This window comes from Pyrus communis, chromosome 2 (genome assembly GCF_963583255.1).
Source record: "Pyrus communis chromosome 2, drPyrComm1.1, whole genome shotgun sequence".
Classification (NCBI taxonomy): Eukaryota; Viridiplantae; Streptophyta; class Magnoliopsida; order Rosales; family Rosaceae; genus Pyrus; species Pyrus communis.
Window position 1 is genome coordinate 27,781,985 of NC_084804.1, and position 14,900 is coordinate 27,796,884.

At 37.5% G+C, this 14,900-nt stretch overlaps 1 protein-coding gene across 1 annotated transcript; it reads left to right on the forward strand.

Annotated features, from left to right (window-relative positions):
- The first annotated feature begins 10,347 nt into the window (after positions 1-10,347).
- Positions 10,348-14,452, forward strand: LOC137724358 (polyol transporter 5-like). Its single transcript, XM_068463100.1, has 3 exons — positions 10,348-10,654; positions 10,766-11,112; positions 12,923-14,452. The coding sequence occupies exons 1-3, from the start codon at positions 10,630-10,632 to the stop codon at positions 14,024-14,026; spliced, it is 1,476 nt and encodes a 491-aa protein (XP_068319201.1). The 5' UTR covers positions 10,348-10,629; the 3' UTR covers positions 14,027-14,452.
- Positions 14,453-14,900: the final 448 nt, after the last annotated feature.

The following is a 14,900-nucleotide window of genomic DNA, read 5'->3' on the forward strand; positions in this document are numbered from 1 at the left end:
TTGTTGTTGATGTGAGAAGAAGAACTTCGGCGCAATGTGATTGGTGTTGTCTCCTTTGATGTAACTCTTCTTGAACTGTTCGATGCATGCTGCGTTGTCTTCATAGATCATCGTTAGGAAGTCAATAACGGGGTAAAGATTACAAAAGCTTCAAATATGGCCCACAACTGCTCTCAACCAAAAGCATTCCTGAGTTGTTTCGTGTAAGGCGAGAATTTTAACATGGTTAGACAAAGTGGCAACTAAGGTTTGTTTAGTTGACCTCCAAGAGATTGTGATGCCTCCAACGGTAAAGATATAACCCGTTTGAGAGCACGCCTTATGCAAATCAAATAAGTATCCTACGTCGGCATAACCAACAAGGCGAGAATCGACTCGAGATAAAAGGGTGTGGCATCACTCGAGGATCTGTAGGAATAGAACAAGCCCATATCCGTAGTACCCTTAAGGTAGTGAAAAATGTCTTTAACACCAGTCCAATGTCTGCGTGTTGGTGCAGTATTGTATCTTGCCAAAAGATTAATAGTGAATGAGATGTCGGGTCTAGTGCATTGACCTAAGTACAATAAAGTGGTTATCGCACTTAGATAAGGAACTTTAGGCTCCAAAATCTCTTCATCATCCTTCTTCGGACAGAAGGGATCTCGTTTTGCATCTAGCGATCGAACGACCATAGGAGTAGTCGAAGGCTGTGCTTTATCTTCGTTAAAACAGCGCAACACCTTCTTAATGTAGTTCAATTGATGTACTAAGATTCCTTCTGAACAGTGCTCTATCTTGAGACCGAGACAATATCAAGTCTTTCCTAGATCTTTTGTCTCAAATTTTGACTTCCAGTGCACGGTAGTTCTCGTAAGCTCTTCATGAGTTTCGATGAGATTCATGTCATCGACATATACTGCAACAATCGCAAAACCAGAATATGACTTCTTAATGAACACACAAGGGCATAGTTCGTTGTTCACATATCCCTGACTAGTCAAATACTCACTCAAACGGTTATACCACATTCTTTCGGATTGCTTTAAACAGTGCAATAAACGCCTCAGCCGAATTGAAAGCATGTTCCAGGGTTTGGAAATATTTGATCTAGTCAAAGTAAGTTCTTTGGGAACTTTCATATAAATTTCTATATCAAGATCCGCATAGAGATACACAGTTACTACGTCCATTAGCTGCATACTCAGTTTTTCAAAAACTCCCAAACTGATAAGGTAAAGAAAAGTAATTACATCGATAACCGGTGAATCAGTTTCATCATAGTCAAACCTGGGATGTTGTGAGAAGCCTTGCGTAATAAGACGAGCTTTATAACGCATAATTTCATTCTTTGGATTACGTTTCCGAACGAAAACTCACTTGTAGCCAACAGGCTTCACATGTGGAGGAGTAAGAGCTATAAGTCCAAACATCTTACATTTCAAAAACAAATCGAGTTTGACTTGGATTGCTTGTTTTCAGTTTGACCAATCAGTTGTACATCGACATTCATCAACGAAACGGGGTTCAATGTCATTGCTCAACATCATCTCAGCAACTACTGCATATGCTAATGCATCGTCGACGATCATCTCATTTTTACACCAAACATCATTCAAGCTAGCATAATGGACCAAAATCTCACGATTCTCAGGAGTTGGATTCATCTTTTTAAGAACGCTTCCGTAATCTAGAATTTCATCATGAGCCGGATAGAATGAGTAGGCAACAATAGCATTCACGGTAGGCTCTTCAGAGGGGTGTGAATGCTTTGAACAAAAAGGTATGTCACGGTTGTGTGTAGGGGCAGATGATTGGCTAGCCGCTAATGTATGTGGATCGACCAAAATGGCGTTTTGGGCCTCCAGGAAGGAATTCCGTCGTACATTTGTACATCCATCTTTGCAGGCACATTCGCAGCTAGAATATGTGATCTTGTCAGTCGCTCTAGATTGGTGAAAGCATCTGGCATGCTCTGAGCTACGCTTTGAAAATCTAATATGCGTTGCACTTCAATTTTAGACTGAGCGAGTGTGGGGATCTAAATGAGACAAAGTGAGAGTTGTCCATAATAATTCGCGTCGTTCTTCAAGAACGTTGACGTTTTTATCTCCCCCTAACGACGAGAAGACTATCTCATAGAAGTGACAATCCACGAAACAAGCGGTAAATAGATCGTCTGTCAAAAGTTCTAAGTAACAAATGATCAAAGTAGAATCATATCCAAAATATAATCCCATTCTTTGTTGAAGCCCTGTTTTTGTATGTAAGGACGGCGAAATCGGGACATAGATCACATAACTAAAAACGTGCAGATGTTATATGTCAGGTTCGTATCCGGTAACCAACTGAAAGGCGTTATATGGTTTGGTCGCAATAGACCTCAGGTGGACCAACATGGTTGCGTGCAATATTGCATGACCCTAAGCAGCGATCAAGAGATTGGTACATATGACCAACGATCGAGCAATCATTTGTAAGCGTTTAATTAATGCCTCTACCAGGCCGTTCTGGGTGTGAACATGGGGTACTAGATTGTTCAACTTAAACCCCAACTGACATGCAATAGTCATCAAAAGTTTTAGATGTGAATTCTCCAGCATTATCCAATCGAATAGATTTGATTGGATAATCAAGGTGATAAGCCCTAAGCTTGATAGCCTGAGCCAATAGTTTGAAGAATGCAGCGTTCCTTGTGGACAACAAGCACATGTGTGACCAACATATGGAAGCATCAACCAAAACCATAAAATATCTAAATGGTCCTCATAGAGGGTGAATCGGTCCACAAATGTCACCCTAAATCCTTTGTAGAAAAATAGGAGGATTCAAATTAATCTTGTCATAAGAAGGCTTAATAACAAGTTTTCCCATGAAGCATGTTTGATATGCGATTCCTTGACTCGAACCTAAACTTTGGGTTAGTGGATGCCCTTGTGATGATTTGAGGATATGGCGCATTGCTGTTCATCCAGGATGTCCCAAAATATCATGTCAAAGTGTAATTTTGTGCATGGTCCCAGAGGTAGCGCCGACCACATAGTGGCTTTCTTAAAGGTGTATGGTCGTAGTATACAAACCACTCCGGATACACTCCATCTTATCTAGAATACACTTCTGGCCATATTTGTAAGAAGTTATGCATAGAAATTCAACTTCATTTTCTACATAGGTTTCAACATGGTAATTATTATCTCTAATGTCCTTGAAACTCAACAACATTCTTCCGAAACGTGAAGAATAAAGTGCGTCATCAATGGTCAAAATTGTACCATTAGACAACATTATACGTGCCTTACCATATCAGTTGATCAGGTTAGATGGGCCTGAGAAAGTTGTTAGAGGGGAATTCTTAGGTACGAAGTTAGTGAAATAGATGCGTTCATGAAAAACGGTGTTCGTGGTTGCACTATTTGCCATACAACTAACTTTCCCACTAGTCATACCTAGAAATAAAAATTAATTTGAATCGATCACATGCATAAAAGTTCCTAAAAACAAATATCCATTCAAAGTAATTTAAGTATTCAAGGATGGTAATTAATTAAAAACTTAATATCGAAAAACAAATCACCAACAAATAATCCAAACATAAAGGAAAATTGTTTAAAATTAAACCAAAAAACAAGGGGGTTCAGACACTAGGTGGAATTCAGCCCCATTATTCTAAAATTTAATTGGAAAATAGTTTATGTTTAAGATTCTAATCTTCCAAAGGGTTAGTATCCTCCTGAAAGTCAGAAACCTCCATCTTGGTACTTTCCGGTTCATCCACTAGCACAAAGTTTGATTCAAACTTCTTACGACGAGAATGATATTTAGCTACAACCTTTTGGGGAGCACAACAAACACGGGACTAATGGTCCTTTGAACCACAGCAATAACATATGTCTTTCAAGTGCTTTGCCCTTATTCTTGAAGTTTGAGGCCTTAGGAGAGAGGTTAAGGCGCTTTCGGGCTCGATTTCCTTCCTTAAATGGCTTTGTTGACCTTGACGGGGTAGTTTCTCGCTCCTATACCATGCCTATTTTGGCGTTTTGGGCATTTGTTTATGCTATAATATGATTCAAGCACAGCAGTCGCCCCAATAGGTCGAGCTTGATGATTTTTCATCAACAGCTGATTCTAATTTTCAGCGAGAAGTAAAACAGAAATCAAATCTGACAACTTAGTGAACTTCTGAGCCCTATATTGTTGCTGCTGGACAATATTAGTAGCAGAAAAGGTCGAATAGGTCTTCTCCAGAAGATCCTCTTTGGTCAAGGTCTTGTTACAGAATATGAAAAATGATCAGATTCAACAAACTTCAGAATTCTATTCATTCACAAACTTAAAGTCTTCGAAGCGCAAATGCTGCCAGTCATGTCTTGCTTCAGGCAAAAAGATGTCCTTTTGGTGATCAAAACGATTAGCCTAAGCGACCAAGAGTGCTCGTGGATCCTCCTCAGCAAGGTACTCGGCTTACAGTGCCTCATGAATATGTCTTTGGATGAAGATAATGGCAGTGGCTTAGTTAGCTTCACCAACTGGATTGTCCATCTCATCTTCAATGGCAGGACGCAAATTCTTTGCAGTGAGGTGGAACTTCACATCTTGGACCCATTTGATGTAGTTTCTTCCATAGACCTCCTAAGCGGTAAAGTCGAGTTTGTTCAAATTCAACATGTTCCTATCACAAAATAAATGGACAAGATGTGGTTAGTGTAATGGAGAAAAATCAATCCATTCACATAGAAGTAAAACATTCAGGTTGTAATAGACATGTATTCGTTTAAATTTATAGGAAAAAAAACTTTGGGTTTTCATGGGTGATATTTTTAAGGAAAACTTCAGGTTTTCAAACAAGGCATGTTTCTAGAAACTTCAGCTTTCGAAATAATTATGAACTTCAGGTTCATATGATCCTATAGACAAATGCAAATATATATACTGAAATATGCAACAATAAAATATGCAAATAGAACTTCAGGTCTATAATTATAATTGAATTAATTATTTAGATTTGGGCCACATTTAGAGTGTGGGTGAAAAAAATATAAAACCCATAAAGCCTAAAAAAACAAGGCATTTAAACTTGGGGCCCAAAATAATAGGCCAAAGCCCACAGATAAGTTGAGTAAATTGAGAACCGTGAGGTCCAGGCCCAAAAATTGATGTGGGGTTAGGCATGGGCTAATTCGTCCCTAAAAAAAATTTGGGCTACAGGGCCAAGGCAAAAAACGGGCTGCAAAACGACCAGGCCCAAAGCATAGGCCCAGACAGGGCGTTGATCAGATGTGGTGGGGAGTACGGATACCTCAACGACGCTGCGATTTGGTGTGTCACAGCGCAGGAAAACCAACAGCCTCGTGGGTTGGGATCCGGTCCGGCACAGACACATATACACCTGTAGAGGCTGTGATTGTGTGTGATGTGATGCATGAGAGAGACGACATGAGCCCAAAATGGCTCAACTGGTTCTTAGGTCTAGTTATCACCAAAGCCCAAAGGGTTGGTGTTCTGGATTAAGGCGATAGGCATAAGTAGGCCCAATAAAAGGGTGTTATGTGAGATAGACCAAAGGAATCCGAGGCCCGTGGATCTTCAGGCCACCCCAACGGCACTGCGTGTGGGGATTTGCCAGAGATGGTCAAGCATGCTGCTCCAGGCAGTGTTTCATGGTCAGTGCAAGCCGTGGTTCTATGGAGAACCAAGATTTGAAGACGGAGGTTGAACCTCAACGTCTAGGGAGGAAGGGGATGAAAACCGAAGGGATTCAAGTGAATCTTAATAAAAACTCAAGAATTTCTTCTAGAATTTCTAAGATTTTTGGTGAAAACGATGAGTTTTGTCCAAATCACATAATTGTCGATCGTGTTTTCGTCGGAAAAATTGACGAGGGGAACCTGGGTTTCAGGCCAGGTTTTAAATGGGGACGTTGGTGCCTAAAATGCACTGTTCGGTTCTAGGTTTGCTGCCTTTGAAATCCCTGGCTGGGATGGGCTCACCAAGCCGACATAGGCTATTGGCCTGGTGTTGGCGGCTTGCACGATGGCACGGCATGGAAGCGGCAATGTTAGGGTTTCACGAAACCTTTTTTTTAAGATTAATTCAACATATATTTTAATGCATGAGCAGATATATGATACAATTCATGGAAATATTAATTCACATAATTCAACAATTATTGATATAATGCATACACAATTTATGTAGAATCTAAAATTTGAAAAACGTAAAGTTGGGTCATGCATTATGGTAAATGTTCATGCTAGCAGGGTTACAAAAATATCGAGATAAAAACCATTGTTTTGAAAGAACCTGATTGTGTGATGATATTGATGAGCTGGTTTGATGCATAGAACTTCCACATTAGATTCCTAAGCACGGTGGTAGGAGTGTGCTGATAACGTGTTGTGGTCTATATTTAACTGACAGGGGAGAGGGGGCCGGTGGCACAGAAAATATAGAGAGAGATGTGTTTGTAGGGTTGTGTAGAGGATATGTTATTCTCCTTACGTAATGCTTTTATTTATAGTAATAAGAGAGAGAAGAAATCCTTCTCCTCGAAGGAATACAAGTCCTAATAGGAAAGAATAACTAGAATCAAATAGATTTACATAATTACACTTAAATAAGAAGTTTATAACATAGTGTTAATTATTGAATTATTATGATTAAATTGTGGTCATTGACAATTTCTGATAGATTTCATGTGTATTCATCTAAAATTTTAAGTGAAGAGACCTAATTTCTTAAAGCCTCATAATACATTATAAATCTTTCTAAGCCCATCAAAATACTTAACATCTTAAAATACTTTAAATTCAATTCATAATGGAATACACATGGAGTTGTATGAACTACCTAAAATACATTCAGATTCTTATGGAGTTTTATGAACTCCCTTAAAATTTTGAACGAATAACTTCATAAATTCATTTAAAATCTTGATTTAATACCCTTAAATTTAAACTCATCATTGAATGCAACTCCCTAAAATTATTGAGAGGAATATTCGAACTTTGGTACAGATGATAAAACTCGCTATTGTAGCTACAACTTGACTAAACCTATTTTTTATACATCCATTCAAAGGGGACATGTACGAATTCCTTTATTTACTCCTTAAATGGGCCTCACGTTTTTTTTTTTATTATTTTTTTAGAACAAACAATATTATTTACAATAAAAAAGTGTGGAAGTAGGCTAAGCGGGCTAACAATAATGTGAGTCATATTTTTTTTTAGCGAGAATTATCTAAGACCTTTCATTTACAAATAAAAAAGAATACTACAAAACTGTAGCAAATGAGGCTCATGTTTATTTTACGTACTTTTAATTGTAACGAAAATTCACACAAAATTTGTAACTAAGGCCACATGTGTCGTCAAATTCCTATACCAATTTTAATGAATTTATAATCCTCTCTGAAAAATTGTTATTGGAGAAGGCTAATGAGGTCATTTTAAGTGATTATGATATATATAATGGATGATTTGTATAAAATCAATCAAAAGTTATGATATTAATAATAGGTCAATCAAATTTATTAAAATTATAAATAGGTTAACGAGACCTTAAGATATATTAAAATACCTCAATCAAATTAAAATTACAAATGATGCCATTACCATTTAAAACACCAAACATTTTCATCTCCTTCATTGTAAATCGCACATCCCACCACCTTTAGACTTCAACCTCCCTCACCTCCCACCACCTTCAACCTCCATTACTTCAACCTCTCCCGCCTCCCACCACCTTCAACCTTTATTTTTCGGACACTGAAATCTAGTGTTTGTTTCCTGTTCTGTGAATGTGCATTTGGATTCAAATAGGTTTGTGGATTCAGACACTTCGTTGTAGTGTCTGTTTCTTGTTCTGTGATTGTGCATTGAGATTCAAATAGGTTTGTGGATTTAGAAACTGCAACGCAGTGTTTGTTTTCGGTTCTATGGATTCACACACTTTGTTGCAGTGTCTGTTTCCTATTATGTGATTATGCATTGAGATTCAAATAAGTTTGTGGATTTAGACACTACAACATAATGTCTGTTTCCGATTTTGTGGATTAAGATATTTCATTGCAGTGTCTGTTTCTATTCTAAACGATAATAAAAAGAGAAGTACATACATGCATACGCACAAATAGATCAAAAAACAAACCTGAAGCTCCACGAATACAACCGTTGTCATCGACCTTGACTGCCTTGGAAGTATCAACGTCGCCATTCCCGGTGCTGATAAAAACAGAAGTTATCAGATTAAGTCAAGGGGTTCTAGTAATACCAATTCAATACTCAAATAAATTAGTTTAATTATAGGTACTAATCAAGAACATCTATGACTTTCGGCTTTCCATCAGATGTAACTTGTAATCCAGAAGCAGCTGGATCCACTCCAGAATCTGATTCAAAGTTTCAGTTCAACAGCTTAATTTCCTCAGGTCAGAAAATCAATCCGATACTCGATAACCTAATTTTCTTAATCACGCTTAATCACAGCTATAATCACACATTTCCTTCATATTAGAGGAATCAAACAGAACATATACGTTTAGAATAGGAGCAATTTCCCTTCCTACAATTTTCTTTCTTCATTTTCTTTTCTCCCAAACAGAAATTAAGCGATTGAAGTGATTAAGTTATCGAAGATAGTGATGAGGGCGCCGCGACCGTCGTAGTTGGGATGCGCACCGATGAATCGATCGACGTCAATTTCTTTCTTCGGCATGAGGGAGGCCAAGAACGTGGACTCGTCCATTACCGCCAGCACCGCCGATTGCAGAGCAAGGCATTGCCCAGATCCTATGGGCAAAGAAGACGCCGCAGCAGAGGTAGACGTGGGGAGGACGGCCGGTGAGGCAGAGTACAGCCGGTGAGGCGTCTTCTTCTTCATTAACCTTTGCCTAATTAATAAAAATATATCATTGATTCATTTCAAAATAAAAATATGTCATTGATATATGGCTTAATCGTAAAATTTTTAATATCTTTGACTAAATTACATATATATCATTTCAAAAATCTCATCTGACATTCTAAATTTTTTATAATTAAAAAAAAATACATTCAAGAAAAATGTAAAATAAATTTTTTAAAGAACTAATAACAATTCTTTACTTATATATAATACCATAATTGCCGTTGACAGGTGAACCACAAATTTCAAGAAAACAAATTAATAGTTTTTTCTTTTCGGACGGAAGAAAGTTACATGGATTACTACTTGACCCAAACAAAGTAAAAAGATCAGAATTTCTTTTATCTTACAGCAACTTCCAAGAAAATATTCAGGTGACGTTGACGTGGCAGTCCACAGCCCATACAAAACAAACTTTCGGCTCTCAGAGTTTGGTCCCCTCCCGTTTCATTTTATGTGCCGCCTGCATTACATATAATAATACTTCAGTACTCAATAGTTAATATTTATTTTTTGATTTTCAATGATAGTATACATGTTTTATTCTTTAAAAATAATAAATATGTTATTTAATTTTTCTTAAACTTTAAAACAGAAAAAAAAATCAAAAGTGAGTATATAAAATACTTACTAATTTTTTTTTACTTAAACAAATGATATTATCTACGTTAAGAAAATAAAAAAAGTATGTTAACACTCACAATGAGTTAGCAAATGATATTATCTACGTTAAGAAAACAAAATCGAATCTAAAACATCTCAATCACAAGTAATAATAAAAAAATTATTAAACTATAATACTAAACGGCAATATTCACTAGCTAATACCTAAGTATTATTTTTAGGATTTAACTTCACTGCAGAAAGATTTAGTAGCCCCTCCTATTGAAAAAATCAAAAGAGCTTGTCCCGGCACGACACGTATTCAAATTGTGATTAAAAAAATCACAACTTGAATACATGTCTAGTCGTGATTAGCTCTCAACAGAAGGGCTGCTATTCTTCACCAGCCAAGTTTTGTTCCACACGATCTTTACCTCAATTCCACACGTTTTTTGAAATAACAAATGGGACCTATCCTATCAGGTAGAATGGTCCCACTCTATCATGAAGTAGGGTGCATTTTTCTTGCTATTCTGGAACGGTGATAATTTACGTTATCTTATTTATTAATATTAAAAAAAATATAAAAATTATTATTAACACGTTAAAAATTTTATTCTACATTTTAATTTTTTTATATCAAAAAAGAGAAAAACATTTGTGAGAAGTGTAGAATGAGATTTTTGAAATACTAATAATCCTTCACAAAAATATAAACTTTAAATTTTATGTCTATTTAGTATACAATACGCATTTAACAATGATAAATAAATCACGAGATTCACCACGAGGTTGGTGAGCAAAAATCCCCTTAAAGAAACCGATGTTTGCTTTTGTTGGGTCTATTTAATCCCGTTGCGTCCCTAATCCCACAACCAAACACCGTGCATCCACTACTTTATCTCCTACCTCTTTCCCTTATCCAACTAAAATCCCTCTCTCCTCTCCTCTCCCTCGCCTTCTCACTGTAGAAATTGTGATTACCCCCAAGCCGCCAAGATTAGAGAGCCTTTGCTAGCCAATCCTCCGGTCGGAGACCGGAGGGCCGAAGATAATGCCCTCCCCGCACCTCCGATCAAAGTTGATCCGCCAAAGAAGCCCAAGAGGAACAAGTATGCGCTCGCTTGTGCTATTCTGGCCTCCATGACTTCAATCCTGATGGGTTATGGTAACTAAATCTGCTTATCAAACTTCGATCGGCCTAATTAACTTACAAGTTTCTGTTTTTTATTTGTTAAACTCGATTGACTTGGATAAATTTTGATTGGTATTTTAACAGATATTGGAGTGATGAGCGGAGCTTCACTCTACATCGAAAAGGACCTCAAGGTCACGGACACACAAATCGAGATCCTGTTGGGTATTCTGGAAATCTACTCCCTCATTGGGTCTGCCATGGCCGGAAAAACTTCCGACTGGGTCGGCCGCCGCTACACCATAGTCATCTCCGGAGCGATTTTCTTCGTCGGAGCGATTCTCATGGGGCTCTCCACCAACTACACCTTCCTCATGTGCGGCCGCTTTGTTGCCGGCATCGGAGTCGGCTACGCCCTCACGATTGCTCCCGTCTACAGCGCCGAGGTCGCTCCGGCGTCGTCTCGCGGCTTCCTCACGTCTTTCCCAGAGGTTAGCTAGGCTGCCCCATTTAATATTTGACTTAACTTTCCAATTATGCCCCTTGGAGTGGTTAGAATAATTTTTCCTTTCTTAACGTAAAAGTTTTGTGTTTTGTGTTTAGTGTTTGGTGTTGAATCCTAGATGAACATATGTACACATGTTTTTATTTTTTATACAATGATATTGACTATTAGAAAAGGTGATTTAGGCTAAAGCGTCATTGAGTCTGTCATTCATTTATTTTATTTTTTTTATTTTAACCAACAATATTATTACTAGAAATAGATTGGGCTAAATCACACAAGGTGGTTTAAATTCTTTTTTGATGAAAATCGAACTTAAAATCTCTCACGTACAAGTGAACAAGTAAAGAAGAATACTATTAAACTGTAATATTAAATGGTAAATTCATCATTCATCTGATTCGAACACGAGGCATGAGAGGCGTAAATAAAAAAGAAGGAAACTATTAGAGAGAACAAACTTTTTAAACAAAATTTGCAAGCCGAATAATGTGACTGTTTGATGATTGAATCATTCTTTATGCTGTAATTAAAGTTTGTTTTTTTTATTGATGACAAATTATTTAGTTTGCAAATATTGTTTAAAATTTTGATCTTTGGCATTATCACACAAGTGCTTGTGTTAAAATGATTTAAAGTTTAGAATTTCGGAGTCTCTAACATTGCCACATCAGTGGTTGTGTTCAAATGTGTTTGATTTAAAAAAGAAGGTTGTATGTCACCGAGTCTGCATTATTTAGACTATAGCTTCTATAAACTAAATATAAAAAAAAACCAATGAAGAAAATAGGGCTGCAATAGCATGTCAGTTTTCGTTTCTCCATCTTTAATTGGGATTGATTTGTAATTTTCTTTTTCTATACGCCATTGATTGTGTTTGTATTGTTTGATCAATTCCTGAGAACCTGTTATTACATGAATGCAAGAAAAATCAACCAGGGGATTTAATTTTGCTGAGATGGGTAAATAGATTTAGAACTTAAGGGTATTATGGGAAAGGAAATAAAAAATAGATTAATTTTTTAGATTATTTATTTATTTTAATTTTGGTGGTTGGTACGGTCCACGGGTCTTGTCTTCTTGATAGGTTTGGACAAACAGTCAAACACGACCTTGATCGTTAGGCACGTGTATTTTGCCGCCCCATTTCTGCTAATTTCTGACCTACTTTTCTTATTACAATAATTATTTTACTTCTTTAAAAAACAATTTGGACTCTTTTTTGTTTTGTTTTTGAACAAATAATGTGGAAAATTGGTTAAGTCTTACAATAAGTTAGCAATAATATGATTCAAATCCGTCTTTAGAAGAATCAAACCTATGACCTCTCGCCTACAAATAAAAAAGAATACTGGTCACGGTACTACTAAGTGTTTGGGATCTTTTAGTTGTACAGTAATGACAAAGTGGCCCTTGAGTTAATAAAAAAAGATGGAGTGGTATATTTTAGCAATGAAGTAGAATTTGGGTGGCAAATTGTCAATAAAAATTTATTGGGTGGAAAATGGCCCCTAATAGTGAATGTGGTGTTTGTGCGAATTCACATTCCTAATTATTTCTTTGATGTAGTGTTAAAATTACTTCTCTTTCAGCCTCATGCACTGAGTTAAAACTAACGATATGTATACCACCATCTGTTTGTCTCTCTTCTCGTATTCGTTTCCCTGTAAGAGTAGATAAATAGTAAAAAATTAAAAGTTTTTGGTATTTGGTCCTTGGTACTCTTGAAATTATGTTTTTGTTAAATTTGTGAAAAGTATATATCAATTAATTTTATTTGTTTGAATTTATAATAGGTGTTTGTCAATATTGGCATAGTATTGGGGTATTTATCCAACTATGCTTTCTCCTTTTGCCCTCTTGACGTGGGGTGGAGGCTCATGCTCGGTGTTGGCGCAATTCCCTCAGTTGGTCTTGCCGTCGGTGTCTTGGCAATGCCTGAGTCGCCTCGGTGGCTCGTCATGCAGGGTCGACTCGGCGAAGCCAAGCAAGTCCTGGACAGAACCTCAGACTCCAAAGAAGAGTCCATGCTCAGACTAGCCGACATCAAAGAAGCTGCTGGAATCCCCGAGGAGTGCAATGACGATATCGTTCAGGTCTCTGGTCACAGCCACGGTGAAGGCGTGTGGAAGGAATTGTTTGTTCATCCGACACCAACCGTTCGTCATATTGTAATTGCAGCCCTCGGTTTCCACTTCTTTCAGCAAGCGTCAGGTATAGACGCCCTTGTTTTGTACAGTCCAAGAGTCTTTGAAAAGGCTGGGATCACCAACTCAGACCAATTGCTACTCTGCACCGTGGGAGTTGGACTTTCCAAAACTGTCTTCACCTTAGTCGCTACTTTTTTCCTTGATCGGGTTGGACGGCGTCCACTACTGTTAACGAGTATGGCTGGTATGGTAGGCTCCCTGGTGTGTCTTGGTACAAGCCTTACCATTGTTGATCAACACGAAGGGGTTAGAATGACGTGGGCAGTTATTTTGTGCTTGTGCTGCGTATTGGCCTATGTCGGGTTCTTCTCAATTGGGATTGGGCCCATTGCCTGGGTCTACAGCTCTGAGATCTTCCCGTTGAGGCTGCGGGCTCAAGGGTGTGGTATGGGAGTGGCCGTGAATAGGTTGATGAGTGGCATCCTCTCAATGACCTTCATTACGTTGTATAAGGCCATCACAATGGGTGGTACCTTCTTTCTTTATGCGGCCATCGGCGTTGTTGGTTGGATCTTCTTTTTTACTATGCTCCCGGAAACACAAGGCAGAACCCTTGAAGATATGGAGGTCTTGTTTGGTAAGTTCCACAAGTGGAGAAAAGCCAATAAACTGCTCGAAAAGAAAAAGCAAGTTGCTCATGGTGATGGTGGCACGAGTGATCCGGACAACAGGGCGCACCTCTTAGCTTAGTGAGTGAATTTAAACAAGTACTAGAACTACAGAACATCTCTTGAATTAAAACAAATTTATTGTACGCACCCGTTATATTAAGGGTGATTCCGCCCACTGGATCCTAATTTTGGAGGTTCAGTGGTCGGATACAACGGAACAGTTTACTATCCTAGGAACTGCCTATCCGATGATCAAAAATTGCTCGTCTTAATTTGGTGACAAAGGATGGATGATTTTCGAGCCCGGAAACGAGGAAGGAGCTTCTATCCAATGAAGAACACCAAGCTAAGATGAAGTTAGGTATGTATTGTACAAGTTTGTTGGTCGGAGTATCTTTCTTTCAGTATTTGCCGTACCTTTTATTTGTTTGTGATACATTGGCACCCAACTACCGGAGAATATTGTTTTGGTGTTGAGTGTAATAAAAAATTTCCTATTGAAAAACTTATTTGTTATTCTCTTATTTAAAAAAAAAAAAAAAAAAAAAAACCGTAATGGAGAAAATGGGAGTATGAAAATCACTTCTTGTAATTTTGTAAAAAGTGCTTTTTGTCATTTTAAAATCACAAATTACTTTGAAACACACTACGAAAGATTTGAGACTAAAAGATATGCCAAAATATTACATTTACACATAAGTTTTGGGGTGTTTTTAGCATTAGTCTTCTTAAAGATAAATGTTAAATCACAATTTACTATATTATCAAGGGAAGAGAGCATGATAGGCAAAGCAATATATTGTCGATTTTTCCTTGAATTTTTTGTCTACTACTGATTCTCGTGTATTTTTATTTAGCCAAGTTCCCTTGAACTATTATAATTCATATATGATCGAACACTTTCCTATAATGTCATGTTTACTCATATTACTCGTCCAAATGTCTTTTTTTTT

Bases quoted from the DNA above. Each gene is read 5' to 3' on its own strand.
- LOC137724358 (XM_068463100.1), top strand. From the start codon at position 10,630: ATGACTTCAATCCTGATGGGTTATG. The intron at 10,655-10,765 runs GTAACTAAATCT...GTATTTTAACAG, and splicing joins TTCAATCCTGATGGGTTATG to ATATTGGAGTGATGAGCGGA. The intron at 11,113-12,922 runs GTTAGCTAGGCT...AATTTATAATAG, and splicing joins TCCTCACGTCTTTCCCAGAG to GTGTTTGTCAATATTGGCAT.